This window comes from Sebastes fasciatus, chromosome 4 (assembly GCF_043250625.1).
Source record: "Sebastes fasciatus isolate fSebFas1 chromosome 4, fSebFas1.pri, whole genome shotgun sequence".
Lineage (NCBI taxonomy): Eukaryota > Metazoa > Chordata > Actinopteri > Perciformes > Sebastidae > Sebastes > Sebastes fasciatus.
The window spans coordinates 27457830-27480913 of NC_133798.1; the positions used below are offsets into that span (position 1 = coordinate 27457830).

At 39.5% G+C, this 23084-nt stretch overlaps 1 protein-coding gene and 1 long non-coding RNA gene across 3 annotated transcripts in view; both read right to left on the minus strand.

The window, feature by feature from the left end:
• Window positions 1-23084, minus strand: part of LOC141766438 (uncharacterized) — a 64311-nt gene that overhangs the window by 2116 nt on the left and 39111 nt on the right. The window lies entirely within an intron of this gene.
• On the minus strand, window positions 14-22434 carry LOC141766430 (transcription initiation factor TFIID subunit 4-like). Of its 2 annotated transcripts, none has more exons than XM_074633307.1 (15): window positions 20998-22434; window positions 14486-14652; window positions 13360-13431; window positions 12417-12605; window positions 12174-12296; window positions 11766-11855; window positions 11499-11681; window positions 10086-10152; window positions 9652-9757; window positions 7923-8092; window positions 7656-7786; window positions 7426-7551; window positions 6136-6192; window positions 4695-4817; window positions 14-1260 (listed from the first exon to the last, which is right to left on the minus strand). In XM_074633307.1, the coding sequence occupies exons 1-15, from the start codon at window positions 22175-22177 to the stop codon at window positions 1102-1104; spliced, it is 2943 nt and encodes a 980-aa protein (XP_074489408.1). In that variant the 5' UTR covers window positions 22178-22434; the 3' UTR covers window positions 14-1101. The 2 variants fall into 2 exon arrangements, with proteins under 2 accessions (XP_074489408.1, XP_074489407.1); XM_074633306.1 differs by having other exon boundaries at window positions 12417-12608; window positions 20998-22431.

Here is a 23084-nt window from a genome sequence, read left to right on the forward strand (position 1 = left end):
TAAAGAGACTATTTGTAACTTTCAGAAATGCTTGTTAACAGCGACACCTGTGGCCGTGAAATCAACGAAAGTCAGCGTCGGGCTCGCGCTTGCTCGCTCTAAATATACCTGAACGAGCATCGCTCAAAACAGCGAGGCGACACACGTCAGCTAAAACCACAATATCACTCTATATTTCAGCTGCTTGGCAGTAATGTTAGCTGACCAGACGAAGGTCTCTCCATGAACATGATTTAGATCTGATCCTAGTGTTGGCTTTTCTTACCTCAGCGCAGGCTGAGAGGCAGCGGGGCTCTTCAGCGTGTCTCCCTGCTCTCTCCGCCCGCAGCCGGAGAGAGCAGGGAGACACCGGCACCCGGTCGGTAACGAGACGATAACGTTTCTGCAGAGCCCCGTCACTTCACAAGACACAGGAAATCTCTGTTGGTCTGGAGGAGCTGCAGCAGTTATTTCTGCCCAAACGTCAACTGTACATTCACTAGATATTCTCAGAGCTAAACTAACTCCTCTGCAGTGTGGAGTGAGCGCGCGTTCACGTCTAGAGGTGGAGCGAGCTGAGCGAGAACGCGCGCGCTGTCTGAGTGAAGGCGAGCAGGCAGAGGAGGAGAGGCAGCGGCTACACGCGAACGCGCATGTGTCCCGACCCGGTACATTTATACGCTTTAAAAGTTACAAACAGTCCCTTTAAGGTACATTTTGAACAGATAAAAAATGTGTGATTAATTTGCAATTAATTGTGATTAAATATTTTAATCCATAATTACGAGTAGGAAAAATATCCAATAAAACCAAACCTGAATGTCCCTGTTGGGATCTGGACTGTAAACCGGTGGAGTTCTCTTTAACTAACACGGAGCTGAGGAGTGATGTGAGGTCTGAAACTAGACTCCTGAACCAGAACTACAGAGGAGCTGAAGTCGTAGGAGGTTGAACAGGACAAACTGGAGGTTAAAAGATGCTGCAGGGACTGAAGGAGGAACTGACTGGTGACTATGAAACACCTCTGAGGACCGAAGGAGGAGGAGGATGAGGAGGAGGAGGAGGAGGAGTAGTCCAGTTAGTGATCTGCAGTGGGCCCAGAGCTCCTCCTGGTGGGACTCCTCATTTCAGCAGTGCCTTGTAGAGCGTGAGGGAGCGGGCGGTGGAGCGCTCCTGCTCCAGACAGAAGATGAAGTCCCTGAGGTTAACTCGTGTGATCCGCTGACGGAGCTGCTGGCGAGCCGGCGACGTGGAGGAGCCTGACGCCGAGCCTGACGCCACCTAAGGGAGGAGACGGAGGAGCGTTAGCTATGGAGGACACAACCTGCCACAATCAAAAATAAATCAATAAATATGTCATTAAATGTAGCAAACATAATATTAAAAATAAATGTAGTCATTAATTAATTGATCAAATGTGACAATTTTTAAAAATTAGCTTCGTTATTGATTTATCTTGTATTAATTCCTTTATTTATTTACTCTTCTGTTTAATTTCCCCTTTTATCTATTTATGTATTTATTTCTATTAATTTTAAAATGTATTCATTTATCTTTGCATTCATTTTTTTTATTCCGGTAATTATTAAAAACTAGTACTATCATATCACATTTTCCTTTAAGCATTTTTCACATTATCAACTGTTCAAGTTAACGTTACATCTTTACATAACTTTTGCTTCTGTAACATCAGATAAGAGCTAGCTAACGTTCCTTATTGTTAGATAATCAATATAAACTAATGTTAGCTTATTGATGTTCATTGATAACATGATATCGTGTTTAAAACATGAAATGTACGATACGCATTAAAAAACATATAATAATATTGCAAACAATAAAACCGATGGCATGTCTTGGTTAACAGTTACGCTATTAGATTATTTAGTTTTTTATAATTGCTGTATTATCACCATTATTTCAATAAATTCAGATCATAACTAATATCATTATACTAATATTTATTGTTACCATTATTTATGTACTACTATTTGCCTGTTATTCTGATTTCTCTTATTATTAAGCACATAATAGTAATATCAATAGCAGTGTTAGCGGTAGCCTAAAGACTGAAAGCATGATCGCTAAAACGGAGGAAGACATTTAATTGTACATTATATTATATTATATTATGCTATATTATGTTATATCATGTAATGGTATATTATGTTATGTTATGTTATTTAACACTGTCACTTCATACACACTGGTATGATTAAAAATATTCATTACAGCTGAACCAATAATAATTAACGGTGCGTTGATGGAGTGAAACAGGTTTTAATATGGTTTTAAGTCTGAACTCTAACTGCCTCAGGAGGTGAAAAGGTAAAGCAGGTTATTATGTGTAGTTGTTGTCAGTGAGGATAACAGAGCGTGTATTCATAACAGACTGAAGGCCCGCGGCGGTGGAGGAGGGCGGGGCTATCTGAAGCCTGATCGGGCCTGCAGCCACCTGAGGGCGGATCACAGACAACACTGAAGGGTTAGTGCTGAAGAAACACACCGACGGAATCAGTGATGACGGACATGAAGAGCTGAACGCATGAGATGGGTGTGGAGCTGCCTCACATTAACACAGATTAATCACCTTTTCTTCTTCTTCTTCTTCTTCTTCTGTGGTGCTTTAATGGCACCGACCAGCTGGTTGTAGATATCATATTTATTCAGTCAGGTTGTATTCGGGGAATTTCTGCTGTCATAACTTGTTTCTGCCTCCAAGTGGACAAAAATATCAGCTACTGCAGGTAGAAGGTTTATATCTCTAAGAAACTGAACGCAAAGCTTTTCAAAGACTGAGCTGCTTTATATTACTGTTATTATTATTATTATCATTATCATTATTATTATGATAATTATTATTATCATTATCATCAACATCATCATCATTATTATTATGATGATTATTATTATTATCATTATCATCAGCAATATTATTATTGTCATTATCATATTATTATTATTATAATGATGATGATTATTATTTTTATTATTATGTTATATTTATATATTAATATTATATTATATTATTATTATTATTATTATTATTATTATTATTATATGTTGCTGTGACAGACAGAGTCCTGACATGCACACAGTGAACACCAGGCCAGCACATAGCTCACATATCCCAGAGTGCATTGCCCCCCCGTCAGAGGATGAAGCGACCCCCAAAATGTTGGATTTCTCTGCAGGCTCCCCTCCCATCATCACTGTGCTGCCTTTGTCTGAGACTGCTAGGGGGGTGGGGGGGCGGTGGTGAGCCTCAGGCAGGATGTGTGTGTGTGTGTGTGTGTGTGGGGGGGGGGAGCATGTGGGTGAGGGAGGGGCGAGCACGAGGCAGCATGACCCCCACAGCCCCCCCCCCCCTCGCAGCAGCCCCGAGCTCATTTCTACAGGGATTGAAATCTATGGCTGCCCTGGGGGGCGAGGGGCCTCCAGGCAGACCCTGACCCCCTTCACTCAACTCTGGTCACATTCACTGGATTAGAGAGGACGCGGGGGGGGGGGAGATGGAAAAGGTCATGAGACACACACACACTAAGTGAGAGCGCCACATTTTTACACTACAGCAACAGCAGCAGCGTGACGAGGAGCTGAGCGTCTATTCTACACTGAACGCTGCACGTTTGCTGTTTTTTTTGTCTGGGGTGTGACGAAATATCGCGATATACAAACGTGATGATATGCATCGTCGAGACGAAAAACTGAATGGTGATATCAGGGCATAATAGGTACTACGTACATACGTACAAACGGGCTCCGGGTCTAAAGCTGCAGCGTCTTCCTGCTGCTCTGTGAGGCCTATGGAAGGAGGCTGAGTACGTGTCATATCTTTGCGGTATAACACACGCGCAGTAAAATCTGGTCTGCCATCTCCGAAATTGAACCAATCACAACGCACGGCTGCAGCTTCAGTTACACTGCACACATGTGTTATACCCAATACCCCAAGAGCCCTGTCCGCCCGTGTCCCAGCCTCCTTCAATAGGCCTTTCTGCTCTGGGTCGGAGCTCCACACACATCAACACACACAGCGCAGTCAGCCGCGGTGGAGACGAGTTGACAACTATGTAAGTGCAATAAAACTTTGCAAGTGTAAAGCCAAGATACGTTATTACACCTGTTCAACAAGCATAAACACGATGAAACGGTTAAACATGGACGTAAGCAACGTTTCAATCTGCTCTGTCCGCAGTCTCTCATCCTCACCTGCTGTTTACACAAGCAGAGCGCGTTAGCTCGGTAGCTAACAGCTAACTGTAAACACTTATTTAGTTGAGTTGTGAATGACTTTACTTCCCTCTAGTAAGCCGTGTTTCAGTGTATGTGTCCGGGGAGTTTATTGTGAAGGGAGGAACGGAAGACGTGTAGCGGTGATGCGCTGTTATTGACAAGGGTGCAGACTACGGAGCCTCTGTGTTATTAATTTATTATCTTCATAAAGTATAGGAGCAGCGTAACCCTCGGCTACACAAGACTGAAACTAAAGCTGGCAGTAGACTTGTAGTCTAACTGTTTAGGTTAGTTTGTCACGTATCTTACTGGTAAACTGATCAGCTGGCTGAGACAAAGTGTTACAGGGTTTAAATCAGGTGTGATTCATCGTATTCATTAACTGCTCTGAGTGTGATAAAAACGAATACTGATGGTTTTATGTGTCACGTCATGTCCCTCCATCTTCTTGACACCACGCTGTTTATTAGATCTCTTACCTCTGTGCCGGACGAGGAGCCTCCCGGCGAGTCCATCTTGCGTTTCTTGCGTGGCCCGATGGCGGCGAGGGCCGTGAGGTTGGCGTCTCGTTGTCTCATCTGAGCCAACTCCTGCTGCTGCATCTGTGGAGGGAGACGCATCAAAGAGACGTCACATTAACTGGAAATATAGATTTATTGGGGCTGTCACAGTTAACGACATAACGCATCAACGCAAAGTCGTTTTAACGCCACTAACTTCTTTAACACATTAACGCAACTTGTAATTTTTAGGTTGCAGCGGCTCAGTCTTAAAGCTTGAGTGAAGATACTGGTATCATATGAAACTAGAAAAAATCTAAAGAATCCATCGGTACCAACAGATAGAAAATGTGATTAAATATTTAATCGATTGACAGCCCTATATATAATATATAAATACTGTATATGTCATCTCTATGGGTTGGACAAAACAGAACATCTGGAGAAACTCTGGAGTAAAAAGACATTTTCACTTTTTTCTGAAAATTTATAAACTCAACGATTTATCAGTTAATCGAGAAGAGAATCAGCCGACCTCTTCAGCCTCACACTGCTCTGACATGCCTCCACCTGGCTCTCACTGCTCCTCCCCTCAGGCCTCAGCACAGAACAGGCTTATGGGTAATGACCCCTGACCTCTGCAGGCCTCGGGGTCTGCCCCAGGTCTCTGCAGGGACGCCACAGCCTGGCTGAGGCCTCGGGGCGCCACTGTAGGTGGACAAAGCCTCCACACAGGGTGGATGAGTTTGTCAGCTGGAGGCCATGTATGGATATAAAGAGGGTGGAGGAGGAGGGGGGGGGGGACTGTTTACATGCACAGTGTTTTAATCAGTCAGAGTCATGGCTAGACCAGCAAGCTGTGGGCGTGGCCAGTGTGCTGTGAGCACGGCCAGTGGGCGTGACCAGTGGACTGTGAGCGTGGCCAGCGGGCTCCATTGCGCCCCCACACGCACACCAGAGTTGCAAAAAAAGTTCCTCTGATGTTCATGACATTTGGTGGGATCATTGTTCTCATCTAGAACATACCAACATTTTTTGAAATTGTTCCGTCCAACCGGAGGTCAGCCATTTGGGATTTTGTGCGTTCATTTTCATTTTACGAATTTCACATGCTGGATAAGAGTCCAAGCCGGAAGACATCTACATGCCTATATTAAGTCATAGTCATAGCGCCACCTACTGACAACAGGAAGTCAGCCTTATGTGACAACGATCCTCCAATTTACATGAGATTTACATGGTGTGATCTACACGTGATGTACAGCTACATAATGTATAATAATTCCTAGGTACACAACTGCTGAAGTTTGTGCGATATGGTTGAAAGCTCTGGAACAGTTATTAAGGGGACCTGGAGGTGAGTGAGTGAACTTTGACCTTTAACTGTTATTTAATGGTTTAGTTTTTTAATCAAACGTACCTCTTTAGCTTTCTGCTTCAGACGAGCCTGTTCAGGATCTTCTTGTCTGGCGCGACTCTGAAAGTAAATCACAGACGGTCAGTTTTTGTTTTCACATTAATAGATTTTATTTCACAAAGCATTGTTTTTCCACAATAGACCTTTCTTATCAATACTCTATTTTTGCAAAAATATGAGCACAAACTGTAAAAGAAAAGAAAAGAAAAAGAACTAAACAAACTAAAACATAGAAACAATTAAATAACTAACATTAAATCAATAATTAAACAAGTAAACACTACTAAAGAAAAGAGAAAAAGACAGAAACAGACAAAACATCACATTCATTAATCTCCTTTAGATGGTCGGGGAATCATTTAGAAAAATATTAAATAAAATAGCCGGGTTCAATGGCACTTCAGTGGCACCATTTACCCCAGTGGTCAACCTCCGGGTCTGAGAAATGAAGCCAAAGCTGAAGAGTCTTAAACCTACATTCTGTCTAACAGCCAGCAGGGGGCGACTCCTCTGGTTGCATGAAGTCTATGAGAAAATGAGCCTACTTCTTACTTGATTTATTACCTCAGTAAACATTGTAAACATGAGTTTATGGTCTCAATCGCTAGTTTCAAGTCTTCTTCAATACAGCATGATGTTCATTTAGTAAATTATGGTCCCGTTTAGAGTCAAATAGACCATAAAGCAGCGGATGCTTTAGGGCGGGGCTACCTTGTGATTGACAGGTCGTTATCACGGCGTTGTCCGGTCTGGGAGTTGTCCGTGTTTTCGTCTTAGAACTTTAACCCTTTCACAGTGTGTTTTCACTTCATCAAAGTTAATTATAACATTTTGGTTGCCTGAAAATGTCTTATTCAGCGTTCAGTTGTACATAGCTCCACCCTCTCGTCTCACTTCTGGTTGCAAGAAACCAAGATGGGGACTTATGAAATGGGCTGTTTTGTTCTTGGTTTTAACATTGTAAAACTGTGAAACTCAGAACAATGTGTCCCCTCTTTAGTTTTCTTCTGTCCTGTGTCTCCTCAGTCTCCGTCTTTCACGGCCTCTACCGTTGTATCTTTGTAACTCAGCCGAGCCAACCAACCTGGTGATGTCACAGACTAGGACTGCAACATGGCGGCGCTCTCGTCACAAAAGATGAAACAAAGCTTCTTTTTTCTCTCAAATGTTGACATTTGTCATGTTTGTTATATAACTTTTCATTTCCACTTTAAGTCAATGGCCTCATATAGTTACTCAGGTTTGACTTAATGTCGTGTGTGTGTGTGTTTGTGTGTGTGTGTGTGTGTGTACCTTGGCAGCCTTTAGCAGTATCTCTCTCTCTTGTTCGTCTTTCCTCTGTTTCTCCATTCGTTCCAACTGCTCAAAGAAACGAAGCTGAGAGCGAACGTCTGACGTCGGTTCATGATGCTCTTCATCCTGATGGAGGAGGAGGAAGAAAACACAAACATTTAGAGTTTTCCTCCTGTAATCAACGTGATGCGTGACTCTCTGAATCGGTGTGGGCCGGTCTGTTTTCTTACCTTTCCCCCGTCTGAGCGGTGCTGAGCGACGGCTGAAACCTTCTCCAGCAGCATGCGCAGTCTCGACTGGGTGGCGTGGGAGACGAAGTTCACCACCTCCAGCGGCACCTCGGTCACGCCCAGCTTCTTAGCTGAGGACGAGAGGAGAGACGACACGGATCAGCGACAAAATCTTCTCTACTGCCAGCTCAGATTAACACAGGTGACCCTGCCGGTTTCCTCCTGATCAAAATATAAATATATCCAACGAGGGACGGGGGACAATACCTGTGTCCAGGATGCGGCGGTGCAGAAGGCCGGCGGGAAGGAAGGATTCGTCCTTACAGGAACGGATCTTTGTGCCCACGAGCTCCGAGCTGGTTGCTAGGATACGGGCGTTTTCCTCGTTTAGGTTGACGCCGGCCATGGACGCCACGTCGTTGATGTCGTCGTCATCTCTGAGGACGGCCGAGGACAGAACAGATTATGAGAGGGTTCAACATCATGTGTTCTTCACATCAGAAAAGCCTCCCAGTTACCAGAATAACCAGTTAGAGATAAAGTTTTAGTATGATGAGAATAAAGTCAGAAGTTTACAAGAAAAAGGTGAAGTGAGTAGAGTGAGTGAAATATACATTTCAGTCTTCAGAGGGTCTAATCCTTTAGTAAATGTAGCATATATTATCATATTAGATGGCACAATGTAGTCTAATATATGATAAATGGGTTCTGTAGATAGACAGAGGAAAAAAGGTTCATGAGAGTTGAATGATAGATACTGTAAATCTGTATGTTGGTGCATAATTACAGCTCCACATAACACAGGATGACATAATTTAACATTTTATATGTTTATATGTATAACATATCTAAATTGTCAAGACCAGAGATTAAAAAAGAAAAGTTAACAGTTTGTTTTGTCCGTTCTGAGCTGCTGTAGAAACATGGAGGACTCAGTGGAGAAGACCAGCTCCCTATGGAGATATAAACGGATCATTCTACGCTAACGAAAACACAACCCCTCTTATTATCAGCTGATTATTCACTAATGAAAACATAGTTATTAATATTATATTATATTTCTGCTAATCTAATCTAATCTCCTAAATGTTACATACTGGTCCTTTAATGCATTTTCATGTCGTATGTGCAGCTCTTTGACTTCTGCTGTTGTTGAAAGGAGCTGCATTAATAAACCTGCATTAGTATTTTAATAATGATCCTCATGTCCAGCTGGAACAGTTGAATCATGAGATCAGAACAATCCTTCTTCATACTTATAGATCTGTGAAAGGTTTTAAGATTCAGGGTTGATGAGCTGTTTGAGTCCGTCAGATGTCACGACATCATCATCACTGCTGTCATGTTAATAAGGTGTGATGGGATGTACTGGGAGCAGCGTGTAGACATGCTACCCTCTACTGGCTGCTCTCTGAACTACACCACTCAATACGGGAACAATACAGTCATCAGGGATCATAATAGAAACTATATTTATCTCACGGTTAAGAGGAAATACAATTCAGCACAAAGGGTTTGTGCAGGTAAAATAGAAGAAAATGAAGTGTTTGGTCTCATTAATGTATTAATGTATTTTAACTGTTCAGAGGTGCAAGGCGGAGGACTTCTAACCCAAAGATGGGGTTTGGTGGTCCTCCATCAGAAACAGTTTCAGAGACTTTGTTTCCTGTGTTCTGGTGATTTCTAAAGAATGAAAATAACAAAATAATAAGTACACTGCAACAGCATTTTATGTAAAACAGGCCTATTTTCAATCTGCCTTTTAATTTGGCAGAGATTTCACTACATCTGACCTGCTCTGTTATGTCTGTATTTGTCAAGTTGTATTTGTCAAGTTGTATTTCATTTTTTTCATCTTAATTTTATTCTATTTAACTTGATTTTCCTTTTTTATTGTTTTTTAAATGTTGTTTTTAATGCATTTCATCACTTTGAATCATCTGTTTCAGACAAATAAACCTGACTGAATTCTCCTGTCACTGAGTTTATAGTTCACCTGAAGGTCCCGCCCCCCGGGTCGCTCAGCTTCCTCTGATTGGCCTGAGCTGCCAGGGTCATCGGACTTTTACCAATTATAGTTGTGGGTCCTCTTACGAGAGTACCTGAGGAGAAAAACATGGAATATCAATAATAATCTGCTGACAGGTTTTCACAGAAAATAAATAAATAAATACTAATAATAGGTGATAATAATGTAAATCTATAAATATCAATAATAATCTGCTGATGTGTTTTCACAGAAAAGAAAGGAAAAATAAACACTAATAATAGGTGCTGAGGTAAATCAATGAATAATATTAGGTGATCATAAGGTATATATATATATATGAATAATAGGTGATGAAGTAAATTAATAAATACTAATAATAGGTGATCATAAGGTAAATGATGCGTTGGTCCTCAGCAGCAGAACACAGTGAAGAGACTCACCTTGAGGTCTGAGATTCTGACTGAAGACGACAGGTGTTCGACTCTGGATTCCCGCTCTGTTAACAGCCTGAACAAACGTTAAAATAACGTCAAAATAACATTAACAACATGACAACAGCAGCACATGGGCCTCCAGTTAGTTTAACTTCTTGTTAACCTGGTTAGAGAAACATGAGTCGGGGTGAGAGGTTAACATCTTCAGCTGAACTACCTGGTTTATGTTCACTTTAAATGTTCATTAACTCAAATATTCCAGCTGTTTTAACCCAGCTATGCATCCCAAAATGCATGAAAGTAGTTAGAGAGCTTTACTGGGGGGGGGTAGTTTTGTTTTCTACTATTATTATTTCGTCAAACCATGATCGCTACTGACGCATTCAGATTTTTAAATGTGTATGTGCACTAGATGTGTGTTTATTATTTATAAACATTTTATTCAATGTGTATTTTTTGTACATATTTTTTTTGTTATTTTTCTATTAACTTTTCTTTATTATTTCAATCATTACTTTGAATGTATATTATATTTTTTCATTTACTCATTGTTATTATTATATAGTTTAAGTATATTTGATACAAGGACTGGCTCATTATCACTAATATATTATTATCACATTGATTTTCTATAATTATTAATTTCTCATGTTATTTAATTTAATTTTTCTGGTTTCAATATTTGTTTTAAAAACAAAAAGAAATGTTGATACACGTTGCAATTGAAAAATAAGCATTTTGCTAATAAAAAATAAATATTGAAAAAAAAAAAAGTTGCTCTGGTGTCCTCAGAGGACAAAAATGTCTGCGTCAAAAAAACCTACAGCCAATAAAAATATTATATATTAATATTGTTTTCCACTTTCACTGAGTTAAGTCTTTTAACCAACTTCAGTCCGGATCACAACGACCAAATATTCATTTATTTTAACAACTTTAACCCTTTAAATGACCATTTCTCGACATGATGCCACTGCTGTTTCTTATGATTTATTCTCCGTATAATAACTACCAGGAGAACAACAGTCTGGGATGTGTCAGTGATTAGCACCAACATTGATTTAGATGCAGTGATGCCCCCTAGAGGACACCAGGAGAACAGCAGGTATCTGCCCCAAACATGAGAGAACGACTCAATGTGGTGTAAAACAGCAAAAGTCCAGTGTTGAAGCAGGACTCCAGATTAAATCCTCATATAATAGAATGAATGATTGATGCTGTAATGGGATCAAACATGCTGGTTTTAATGATTTCAATGGAACATTTAGTCCTTCAATGTTTGAGTGTATTTAACTTCACAGTTTATTATAAACTGATTATAGCTGAGGGTCAACAAAATAAATGTATGTCATACACAGACTACATGATCTAACAGGTAAACATTAATAACTATGAGGGTTAAGGATGTGGTGATCGTACCATTGTGTTTGGGAGCGGAGTGTTCAGTCTGACGGCGCCGCCGGCCGGACTGATGGGCAGCCGCGGCCTGATGGCGGCAGCGGTAACGGAGCCGGGGGCCACCGGGGGGGGTACAGAGGTGCTGGGGGTCACCAGAGACTGCTGGCTGCTGAGCAGAGACTGACGAAGGGCGGGGAGGCTTTTCTGAGGGAGGAAGATGATAACGAAGAACAGTTACAATAGTAGTAGTAGTAGTAGTAGTACTAGTAGTAGCAGTAGGAGTAGTACCTTGAGGAAGGGGATGAGGTAGGGCTGTGGGGAGGACTTCAGCTCAGCCTGTAGCCGACTGGTGAACTCCTCAGGCTCAATCTTTGCATCCTGAACACACACACACACACACAGCTCCAGTTAAATATAGATAGATAGATACTATAACATACTATGATATAATATAATATAATATAATATAATATAATATAATAATATAATATATATCTTAAGAGCAGGTCCTGCATCAGGGCCTTCACATTATAATACAACATAATATAATATGTTATGAAATAATATATGATATAATATTGTATAATATAATATTATATGATATAATATAATATAATAATACAATATAATACAATACAATACAATACAATACAATACAATACAATACAATACAATACAATATAATACAAATCTTACGAGCAGGTCCTGCACCAGGGACTTCACATTCTTGGAGGTATCTGGGGAGGGGGAGTTGTGGGACGCTAGCTTGATGAGCGTGGCCAGGAAGTTCTTACATTTCTTCACGTTTTCCTGCATCTCCTGTTGACACGGTAACAACAACAACACAGTGGTGGGTCAGCCAGGTACTCTCCGAGTATCCTATTACTCTAGAATGAAAGTCCAGCAGCACTGAGCAGTAAACAGTAAATGGAGGTGGACCTGCGACACCACGGTGACTCTGGCGGCGGGCGTGGGGATGGGAGCGGGCGTGGTGCTGGTCAAGGGGGTGGACGGGACACAGGCAGGCTTGGCCAAAGGCGTCCCCCCCGCTGTGATTACCGTCTGGGCCTTCTGAGGAGTGGTCATCTTCACCGACACCGCTGCACCGCCGGGCGCCACCGACAGGGCCTTCTGAACACCACCAGGGAGAGAAACATTCATTACTGATATTCTCTTTAACCCCAGAGGGATGTACAGTATGATCACTGCCAGGGAGAGAAACATTTAACATGTTACAACAGTTATTTATTAGGGGTGGGAAAAAAAATCAATTCACCTATGTATCGCAATTTTTTGTTTTTACATTGTTGAAATAGATAGAGACAGGAAATGTTATCGTATTGCTGTAACGTGCGGTCAAGCCGGCCGTCACTCTCATCTCCGTGGTCAAATTGGCCGACGCTACAACTGTAGAGCACCCATATACTGACATTTATGTTAAATGCATTCAAACGGCCCCGATGGAGCTGACCATGGATGTATAAAGAGAACGGAGCTGACGGGAGAGCTAGAGACCACCTTGGAGAAGTATACACGTGGGACTATGTCCGGTTTTCAAAATAAGGTGTTAATAAAGGGAACTGTATATACAAAATACATATATGGAAATAAGATTGATGGATTATATTCACCAGAAGTATAAAACATTACATGTCCGTTATAAATTAAAAAGAAAATACCACTAATTTGTGGGGGAAATTTGGGTTGCTGGAAAAAATTTAAGAAATAATTCCTGACAATGATATAATATATTTGAATTCAGGACATTTCTGACTACATACATGCTGAAAATCAAACATTTTACTCGATTCATTTAGAGATTTTCCAAAGTAAAAGTGTATCTGATCTGAGAGCAGCTGAGTGGCTGAAATAGGAATCTCACCTGTACGGAGGTGGAGGGAGACTGAACCATTCTGGTCTGAGCGGGGGAGGCCAGGCGGACGGTCTGAGGAGCCTGCAGAAGATAACAACACAATGTTATGTAGCAGCAAAGTATCATGGGAAGCCTCCTGATGAGATTAAAGCTCATATAAAAAGATCAAACACATTATTATCATGAAGCTTTAACACCAACGATCGTATTCACTATGGATTCATCTGCTGATTCATCGGCTATAAAATGTCCAAAACTATTCAGTTCACTGTCACAAGAAGAAAAGAAGAAAGTCCTCACGACTGAGACAACGGAACCAGAAAATATTCAACGATTAGTCAATTATCAAAATAGCTGCACATTATTTTAGTTGCAGCTCTTTTATTCTGTGTTCTGCAGAGATTTTATGTAATGTGAAATGGACGGAGAGAAAAGCAGTCCGGTGAGAGTGACTCTTCTCTCTCTTCACACCACAGCTCTTTCTACAGTTACTGTGGTGTCTTCCTGATTTTAGCAGCTTTTCTCTCAGTCAACTTCTCACAGAACTTCATCTGAATTTATTATCGTTTTGTAGGTTTTTGTTTTTGGAGCCTCTCGTCCCCGTGCTGCAGTACCACTTTCCGCCTGAACTGTTACCCTTGCACCAGCGGGGGCGCTGTTTTACAAAAAAAAAGCCTTATTAAACGCTGTTTAATAAGTGACATCAGAATCAGAAACACTTTATTGATCCCCGGGGGAAATTACAGTTGTTCCATTTTAGAATAAAAATATATAAAAACATAGAGAACTTATAAGAAAAATAGAAATAAGAATAAAGATGAAATGTAAATATGTGTGCATTATCAAAAATAAATGCAAATATAAAATTAACTATCACATAAACTCAAGTATAGGGGACATCAGACTACTGCATACCATTTACATTTTTAATGAATATATTTTTACATTTAACATTTTTAATTAATAAAAAGGTTTAAAAGTCAGATCAGTGGTTTGCTGCAGACTGAATGAAGAGTTCGGATAAACTGATGCTTGTAGCAACTGAAGCAAACTGTAACTGATCCAATCAAAAGGAATAAAGTGGTGAGTATCATTTGGATCAGAATCCACAGACCCTGACGGGTACCAGACCTACCGTTGTGGCAGTGCCGACCCGGATGGTGGTCCCGGCCGTCGGCGTCGCCGGTCTCTGGGTGATGTTGGCCACCGCTTGGCCCTGCTGCGTCTTGGCCTGAGCCTGGGCCAGAACCTGCTGAGGGACCATCACCAGCTGACCCGTCTCCGTCCGGACCAGAACCATACCTGAAGGAACCAGGACTCAGTCATCACCTTTATCGGACTCAAACACCAGCAGCCTGCTGCACCAGCTATCCAGACTAAACGGTACGGTGAATCTAGTTAGTTTGATCCTAAAGCCATGTTTGGTTGCACCGCGGAGACCTAAAGTTCATCTAAATCCAACCAAAATATTGTCAAAGAAAAAGACGTTTTCTGTAGTTTTCTAGTATTAATAAAGTACTTTGTAGTATTAATAAAGTTCTCTGTAGTATTGATAAAGTTCTGTGTAGTGATGATAAAGTTCTGTGTAGTATTGATAAAGTACACTGTAGTATTAATAAAGTTCTGTGTAGTATTAATAAAGTTCTCTGTAGTATTGATAAAGTTCTGTGTAGTGATGATAAAGTTCTGTGTAGTATTGATAAAGTACACTGTAGTATTAATAAAGTTCTGTGTAGTATTAATAAAGTTCTCTGTAGTATTGATAAAGTTCTGTGTAGTGATGATAAAGTTCTGTGTAGAGATGATAAAGTACTGTGTAGTATTAATAAAGTACTGTGTACTATTGATAAAGTACTTTGTAGTATTAATAAAGTTCTCTGTAGTATTGATAAAGTTCTGTGTAGTGATGATAAAGTTCTGTGTAGTATTGATAAAGTTCTGTGTAGTATTGATAAAGTACACTGTAGTATTAATAAAGTACTGTGTAGTGATGATAAAGTACTGTGTAGTATTAATAAAGTACTGTGTACTATTGATAAAGTACTTTGTAGTATTAATAAAGTTCTCTGTAGTATTGATAAAGTTCTGTGTAGTGATGATACAGTTCTGTGTAGAGATGATAAAGTACTGTGTAGAGATGATAAAGTACTGTGTAGTATTAATAAAGTTCTCTGTAGTATTGATAAAGTTCTGTGTAGTGATGATACAGTTCTGTGTAGAGATGATAAAGTACTGTGTAGAGATGATAAAGTACTGTGTAGTATTAATAAAGTTCTCTGTAGTATTGATAAAGTTCTGTGTAGTGATGATACAGTTCTGTGTAGTATTGATAAAGTTCTGTGTAGTGATGATAAAGTTCTGTGTAGAGATGATAAAGTACTGTGTAGTATTAATAAAGTTCTCTGTAGTATTGATAAAGTTCTGTGTAGTGATGATAAAGTTCTGTGTAGAGATGATAAAGTACTGTGTAGTATTAATAAAGTACTGTGTACTATTGATAAAGTACTTTGTAGTATTAATAAAGTTCTCTGTAGTATTGATAAAGTTCTGTGTAGTGATGATACAGTTCTGTGTAGTAGTAATAAAGTACTGTGTACTATTGATAAAGTTTTGTGTAGTATTAATAAAGCTCTGTGTAGTGTTGAAGTTTTGTGTAGGGTTGGTGAAGTTCTGTGTAGTATTAATGGAGCTCTGTATAATATTGATAAAGTTCTGCGTAGTATTAATAAAGTACTGTATAGTATTTGTAAAGTTCTGTGTAGTATTGATAAAGTACTGTGTAGTATTAATAAAGTTCTGTGTAGTATTGATAAAGTTCTGTGTAGTATTGATAAAGTTCTGTGTAGTATTGATAAAGTTCTGTGTAGTATTGATAAAGTTTTGTATAGTAGTAATAAAGTTCTTTCTGTATAGTAGTAATAAAGTTCTGTGTTGTATTGATAAAGTTCTGTGTAAAGTTCTGTGTATTATTGATAAAGTACTGTGTAGTAGTAATAAAGTTCTTTCTGTATAGTAGTAATACAGTTCTGTATAGTAGTAATAGAGTTCTGTGTAGTATTAAGTTCTGTGTAGTATTGATAAAGTTTTGTGTATTATTGATAAAGTACTGTGTAGTATTAATAAAGTAATAAAGTACTGTGTAGTATTGATAAAGTTCTGTGTAGTATTGATAAAGTAATAAAGTTCTATGTAGTATTAAGTTCTGTGTAGTATTGATAAAGTAATAAAGTTCTGTGTAGTATTGATAAAGTAATAAAGTTCTGTGTAGTATTGATAAAGTAATAAAGTTCTGCGTAGTACTGATAAAGTTCTGTGTAGTATTGATAAAGTAATAAAGTTCTGCGTAGTACTGATAAAGTTCTGTGTAGTATTGATAAAGTTCTGTGTAGTATTGATAAAGTAATAAAGTTTTGCGTAGTACTGATAAAGTTCTGTGTAGTATTGATAAAGTTCTGTGTAGTATTGAAAAAGTTCTGTGTAGTATTGATAAAGTAATAAAGTTCTGTGTAGTATTGATAAAGTTCTGTGTAGTATTGATAAAGTTCTGTGTAGTATTGATAAAGTAATAAAGTTCTGTGTAGTATTGATAAAGTTCTGTGTAGTATTGAAAAAGTTCTGTGTAGTATTGATAAAGTAATAAAGTTCTGTGTAGTATTGATAAAGTTCTGTGTAGTATTGATAAAGTTCTGTGTAGTATTGATAAAGTTCTGTGTAGAATTGATAAAGTAATAAAGTACTGTGTAGTATTGATAAAGTTCTGTGTAGTATTGATAAAGTAATAAAGTTCTGTGTAGTATTGATAAAGTTCTGTGTAGTATTGATAAAGTAATAAAGTTCTGTGTAGTATTGATAAAGTAATAAAGTACTGTGTAGTATTGATAAAGTTCTGTGAAGTATTGATAAAGTAATAAAGTTCTGTGTAGTATTGATAAAGTTCTGTGTAGTATTGATAAAGTAATAAAGTACTGTGTAGTATTGATAAAGTTCTGTGTAGTATTGATAAAGTTCTGTGTAGTATTGATAAAGTAATAAAGTACTGTGTAGTATTGATAAAGTTCTGTGTAGAATTGATAAAGTAATAAAGTACTGTGTAGTATTGATAAAGTTCTGTGTAGTATTGATAAAGTAATAAAGTACTGTGTAGTATTGATAAAGTTCTGTGTAGAATTGATAAAGTAATAAAGTACTGTGTAGTATTGATAAAGTTCTGTGTAGTATTGATAAAGTAATAAAGTACTGTCGAGTATTGATAAAGTTCTGTGTAGAATTGATAAAGTTCTGTGTAGAATTGATAAAGTAATAAAGTACTGTGTAGTATTGATAAAGTACTGTGTAGTATTGATAAAGTTCTGTGTAGAATTGATAAAGTAATAAAGTACTGTGTAGTATTGATAAAGTTCTGTGTAGTATTGATAAAGTAATAAAGTACTGTCGAGTATTGATAAAGTTCTGTGTAGAATTGATAAAGTTCTGTGTAGAATTGATAAAGTAATAAAGTACTGTGTAGTATTGATAAAGTTCTGTGTAGAATTGATAAAGTTCTGTGTAGTATTGATAAAGTAATAAAGTACTGTGTAGTATTGATAAAGTTCTGTGTAGAATTGATAAAGTAATAAAGTACTGTGTAGTATTGATAAAGTTCTGTGTAGAATTGATAAAGTTCTGTGTAGAATTGATAAAGTAATAAAGTACTGTGTAGTATTGATAAAGTACTGTGTAGTATTGATAAAGTTCTGTGTAGTATTGATAAAGTTCTGTGTAGTATTGATAAAGTTCTGTGTAGAATTGATAAAGTAATAAAGTACTGTGTAGTATTGATAAAGTTCTGTGTAGTATTGATAAAGTAATAAAGTACTGTCGAGTATTGATAAAGTTCTGTGTAGTATTGATAAAGTTCTGTGTAGAATTGATAAAGTAATAAAGTACTGTGTAGTATTGATAAAGTTCTGTGTAGAATTGATAAAGTAATAAAGTACTGTGTAGTATTGATAAAGTACTACTTCATTAAGACCCATTAATGAGCCACAGAACTTAATGAAGCTTCAGAGCTGAAAAACAAACTTGAAGATATTTGGACTGTGTATTATTATTAGATTATTATTATTAGATTTGAATTATTAATAGATTATTATTATATATAAAAGTATAAAGATGTTATATTACTCCTTCATCATTTAATATTTTAGTGTTTGTACTTTTCCCTGGCTGCACTAGTACATTCAGTAGTTTTATATAGTACTGTGTTCTGTATGGACCGAACCCTGGATGGACCGGTTCTACTGGGTCAGCAAGTCGTTTTCACATTCACAACTCCACTTTGAATAAAGAACCACATATTTCACCACGTTTCTGTCACCATGGTGACCGATGATGTCACTGTGGCCCGCCCCCTCTGAGTCCATCAGTCTACTCAGATCTCTATAGTTAGATTTTATGCTTTTTTCACGCTGAATCACTGATTTTCTACAAACTTATGAGCACATCTAAAAAATAAAAAACAAAAATCTAAATCATCAGAGTGTTAGAGGATTAGAAGGTGTCACACAGTAAAGGTTCCTTTAGTCCCCGTTTGTTCCTCTCGTGTTCTAAAGGAAATGATTATATATATTATATCATTTTATATCTATTAATTTAGCTTTGATACAGTCCTCACATCGAGTAGCTGCTGCTCCTTTAATGGAGCTTCTACTGTGTTTTAATGCTCCATTTTTAACACCAAACCAAACACAAATTTCTGCCTTTTGCACACAAAATTAGAAAATAAAGTATTTCTATTCTATTCTTCCCATCAGACCCAGTCACTGGGATAAACTTGATTTATAGAAAGATAAATCAGAGAGAAGGTGATTAACTGAAGGTTTTTACAGAATTCTCAAAGACTCTTCAAACATCTGGATGAAGAATAATCTGTCTGAGTTTTAACATGTTGGGACTTTGTGTCCTACAAAGATGGCTGCCAGAAGTGAAACATGTCCGCAACAATCCGTCTTCTGCAACGTAAACAAGAGTTTGAAGTTGTGACTGACTTCCTATCGAGGTAATACGGTAACCGGTAATGACACATGTCCAGCTCTTAATGTGAAACACGAGCAACATGCTGTTGATGTGTTTGGAATGAAAATACATAATACACAAAAGAAACATCAATATATTTATAAAGACGTGTCACTTCTGGCGGCAATCTTTGTTTGTAGGACACTAAATTACAACATGTTAAACTTTGACTACATTTGGAAATGAAAACCTGATGAGCCTCATCAAAGCAGTGAAACATGATGAAGATGGAGGTCTCCATTGACTTTGACTGTATTACAAACACTTTTGTTTGTGAAACTGTGTTTAATATGTCCCAATAGAACAGTACTTGTGAATGAAACGAGGATAATTTCACAGGTCGACTAACTTTTTTTTACCAAAAAAGTCCCAACGTAAAAGAAAATCACTCTTTACGAATATGTCCCTGGGAACACGATACTACCAATACTAGAAAAGATCTTAATACAGTCAAAGTCAATGGAGACCTCCATCTTCATTATGTTTTACTGCTTTGATGAGGCTCATGAGGTTTTCATTTCCAAATGTAGTCAACGTTTAACATGTTGTGATTTGTGTTCTAAACCAAACAAAGATGCCGCCAGAAGTGACACGTCTTTATAAATCTATTGATGTTTCTTTTGTGTATTATGTAGAGTTGTTACGATACCGATATCCGTAATGCGTCCGATCGGGTATTGCCGAGTACGCCAGTCCGATCTGATACCATGATTTATTAAAATAAATCAACTTCTTTAATCAGAAATCAAATATTCTTCTTCTCTGCCTTCGGATCGGTACTCTGTATTGGCCGATACCCAAACATAATGAAGATGGAGGTCTCCATTGACTTTAACTGTATTAAGATCTTTTCTAGTATTAGTAGTATCGTGTTCCCAGGGACATATTCATAAAGAGTGATTTTCTTTTACGTTGGGACTTTTTGGTAGAAAACTGAGTCGAATAGTAAAATTATCCTCGTTTCATTCAGAAGTACTGTTCTATTGTGAAATATTAAACACAGATTCACAAACAAAAGTGTTTGTAATACAGTCAAAGTCAATGGAGACCTCCATCTTCATCATGTTTTACTGCTTTGATGAGGCTCATCAGGTTTTCATTTCCAAATGTAGTCAAAGTTTAACATGTTGTGATTTAGTGTCCTACAAACAAAGATTGCCGCCAGAAGTGACACGTCTTTATAAATATATTGATGTTTCTTTTGTATATTATGTATTTTCATTCCAAACACATCAACAGCATGTTGCTCGTGTTTCACATTAAGAGCTGGACATGTGTCATTACCGGTTACCGTATTACCTCGATAGGAAGTCAGTCACAACTTCAAACTCTTGTTTACGTTGCAGAAGACGGATTGTTGCGGACATGTTTCACTTCTGGCAGCCATCTTTGTAGGACACAAAGTCTTCATCCAGATGTTTGAAGAGTCTTTGTGGATTCTGTAAAAACCTTCAGTTAAACACCATCTCTCTGATTTACCTTCCTATAGACCAGATGTTTCTCTCAGTGACTGACTGGGTGTGATGGGAACCCATGATAGGAACAAACTGGGACCACTGGCCACCCAACAACAGGTGACTTGTGTCAGCTCACCAGGAGGCATGGAGAAGCCGGGAGGCAGCTGGATGGTGGTCTGCTGCTGGGGCCGGACGGCCAGCTGCGGCTGAGGAGCGGCCGCCCTGGTGTTCGCCACCAAACCGGGTCTCTGCTGCTGGATGGACGTGGCCACCACTGGGGTGCACGGCGGCCTCACCACGGCCACCGTGGGCTGACCCACTCCGTTCACCGCGGGCTTCAGGGTGACCGCAGCTGTACTGGTCCCAGTCTGGGGTGGAGCAGGTGGGGGGGTACTGGTCAGGATGACAGAGTTCCCAGAGACCGGCTGGCTAGGCACCAGCATCTTGGTGTGCATCAGAGGGGTGCTGTAGTTCACGACCTGAGTGCTGGAGGCTGCAGCAGAGGGGGCACCCTGGGGCGCCAGAGGGGCACCCTTGGTGTCTACTCCGTTCTGTGCGCCGCTGGTTACCGGACTGGGGTGCCTCTGCAGAGCTGCAGCAGCGGGGGACGCCACTGTGGACTGGGGGAAGTGTTGCTGAGCAGCCATGGGGGTGATGATCGTGGAGGCTCCGGTACTGACAGCACTGATAACCGTGCTGGTCCCGGCTGCTGCTGCTGCTGCTGCTGGGGGGACCGAGTTCACCAACTTTACCGCTCCAGCGCTGCCGTTCAAACTTTGTAATCCTGGAGAAGCGGTCCTGGTCGCCTCCACCGATGCAGCCGCCGCGGGGGAGACGTTGCTGCTCGGAGCCGCCGCGCTCGGACCCCGGTGGAAGCTAGCAACGGCGGACCGACTGGTGGTCAAAGTTACGGGTCCCGGTACCGGGGAGATAGTGGGAGGAGATGCTCCAACACTTTGCAGACTGGCCCCGGTGGTGCCCGCGGCCCCGGCGGCCACAGAGGAGGTAGAGGAGGTGAGGGTTTTACCGGACAGCGGCTCAGTGTCGGTGCCGCCGGGTTCCTGGTTTAACCCCGCTTTAGGATGCCCTTGTTGCGGCGGCGGCTCCAGAGACCCCACCACTACTTGATCGTGCACTTTCCCTGAGAAGTGACCGGCGGCCGGCGGAGCTGCGTCCCGTTTCCCGTCGGAATACGAAGCGGCGGGAGCCTTTCTGTCGCCGAGCTGTGATTCCAGAGAGCCAACTAAGTCGCTAACTGCTTTCTCATCCACCTCATTGAAGAGCATGTCCTCCAGTGGGTCGGAGGCTCCCGCCATCTTTGATGTCGGACCGTTGTGCAAATCGTATTCTAGAATCTGCGCATGCGCGGAGGATCCGAGCTGTTTCTGAACATAGAAACAGAAGAACTAGATTGTGTGTGAGTGTGTGTGTGCGTGTGTGTGTGCGTGTGTGTGTGTGTGTGTTCAGTGTGGAGCTATACTGTACGCCGCTGTGCTACGTCAAGGTGTGATGGCTGCTGCAGGTAAACCTGTCAGATACCAGAGGAGGAGGAAGTACTCACAGTTTTTACTACAGTAAAAGTACTTATACCACAGTCTAGAAATACTCTGTTACAAGTAAAAGTCCTGCATTCAACATTTTATATATTATCTTATAATATTTAATATATTTAATAATTTGCACTATCTGTTTATATCATGTTTATTTTTGTTTATAGCTTATTTTGTATAAAAAGTAATATAAATATATAAAAAAGCTGTATATTGTTTTATATATATACAAATTTAACAATTTTATATATATATATATATATATATATATATATATATATATATATAAATTTAAAAAAAATAAAATATATATATATATATATATATATAAATATAAAAAATAATATAGAATTGTTTTTAATATATATATATATATACTATATATATATATATATTTAACCAGCTGTAAAGAAGCTGCAAGAACTGCAATGTGACTGAACAACAACAACAGTTTCAGTTTTTTTCAGCAACATCCACTAAAACGACATGTTTTCCGCTGCTGGATAAATAAACTACATGTATACTCGCTGATGTTGATGCGGACACACACACACACACACACACACACACACACACGCACACGCGCACACACACACACGCACACACACGCACGCTGGTCATGTATTGCTCTTCTATTCCGCAGCAGCTCTAGATCTCATGTCGGAGCGTAACC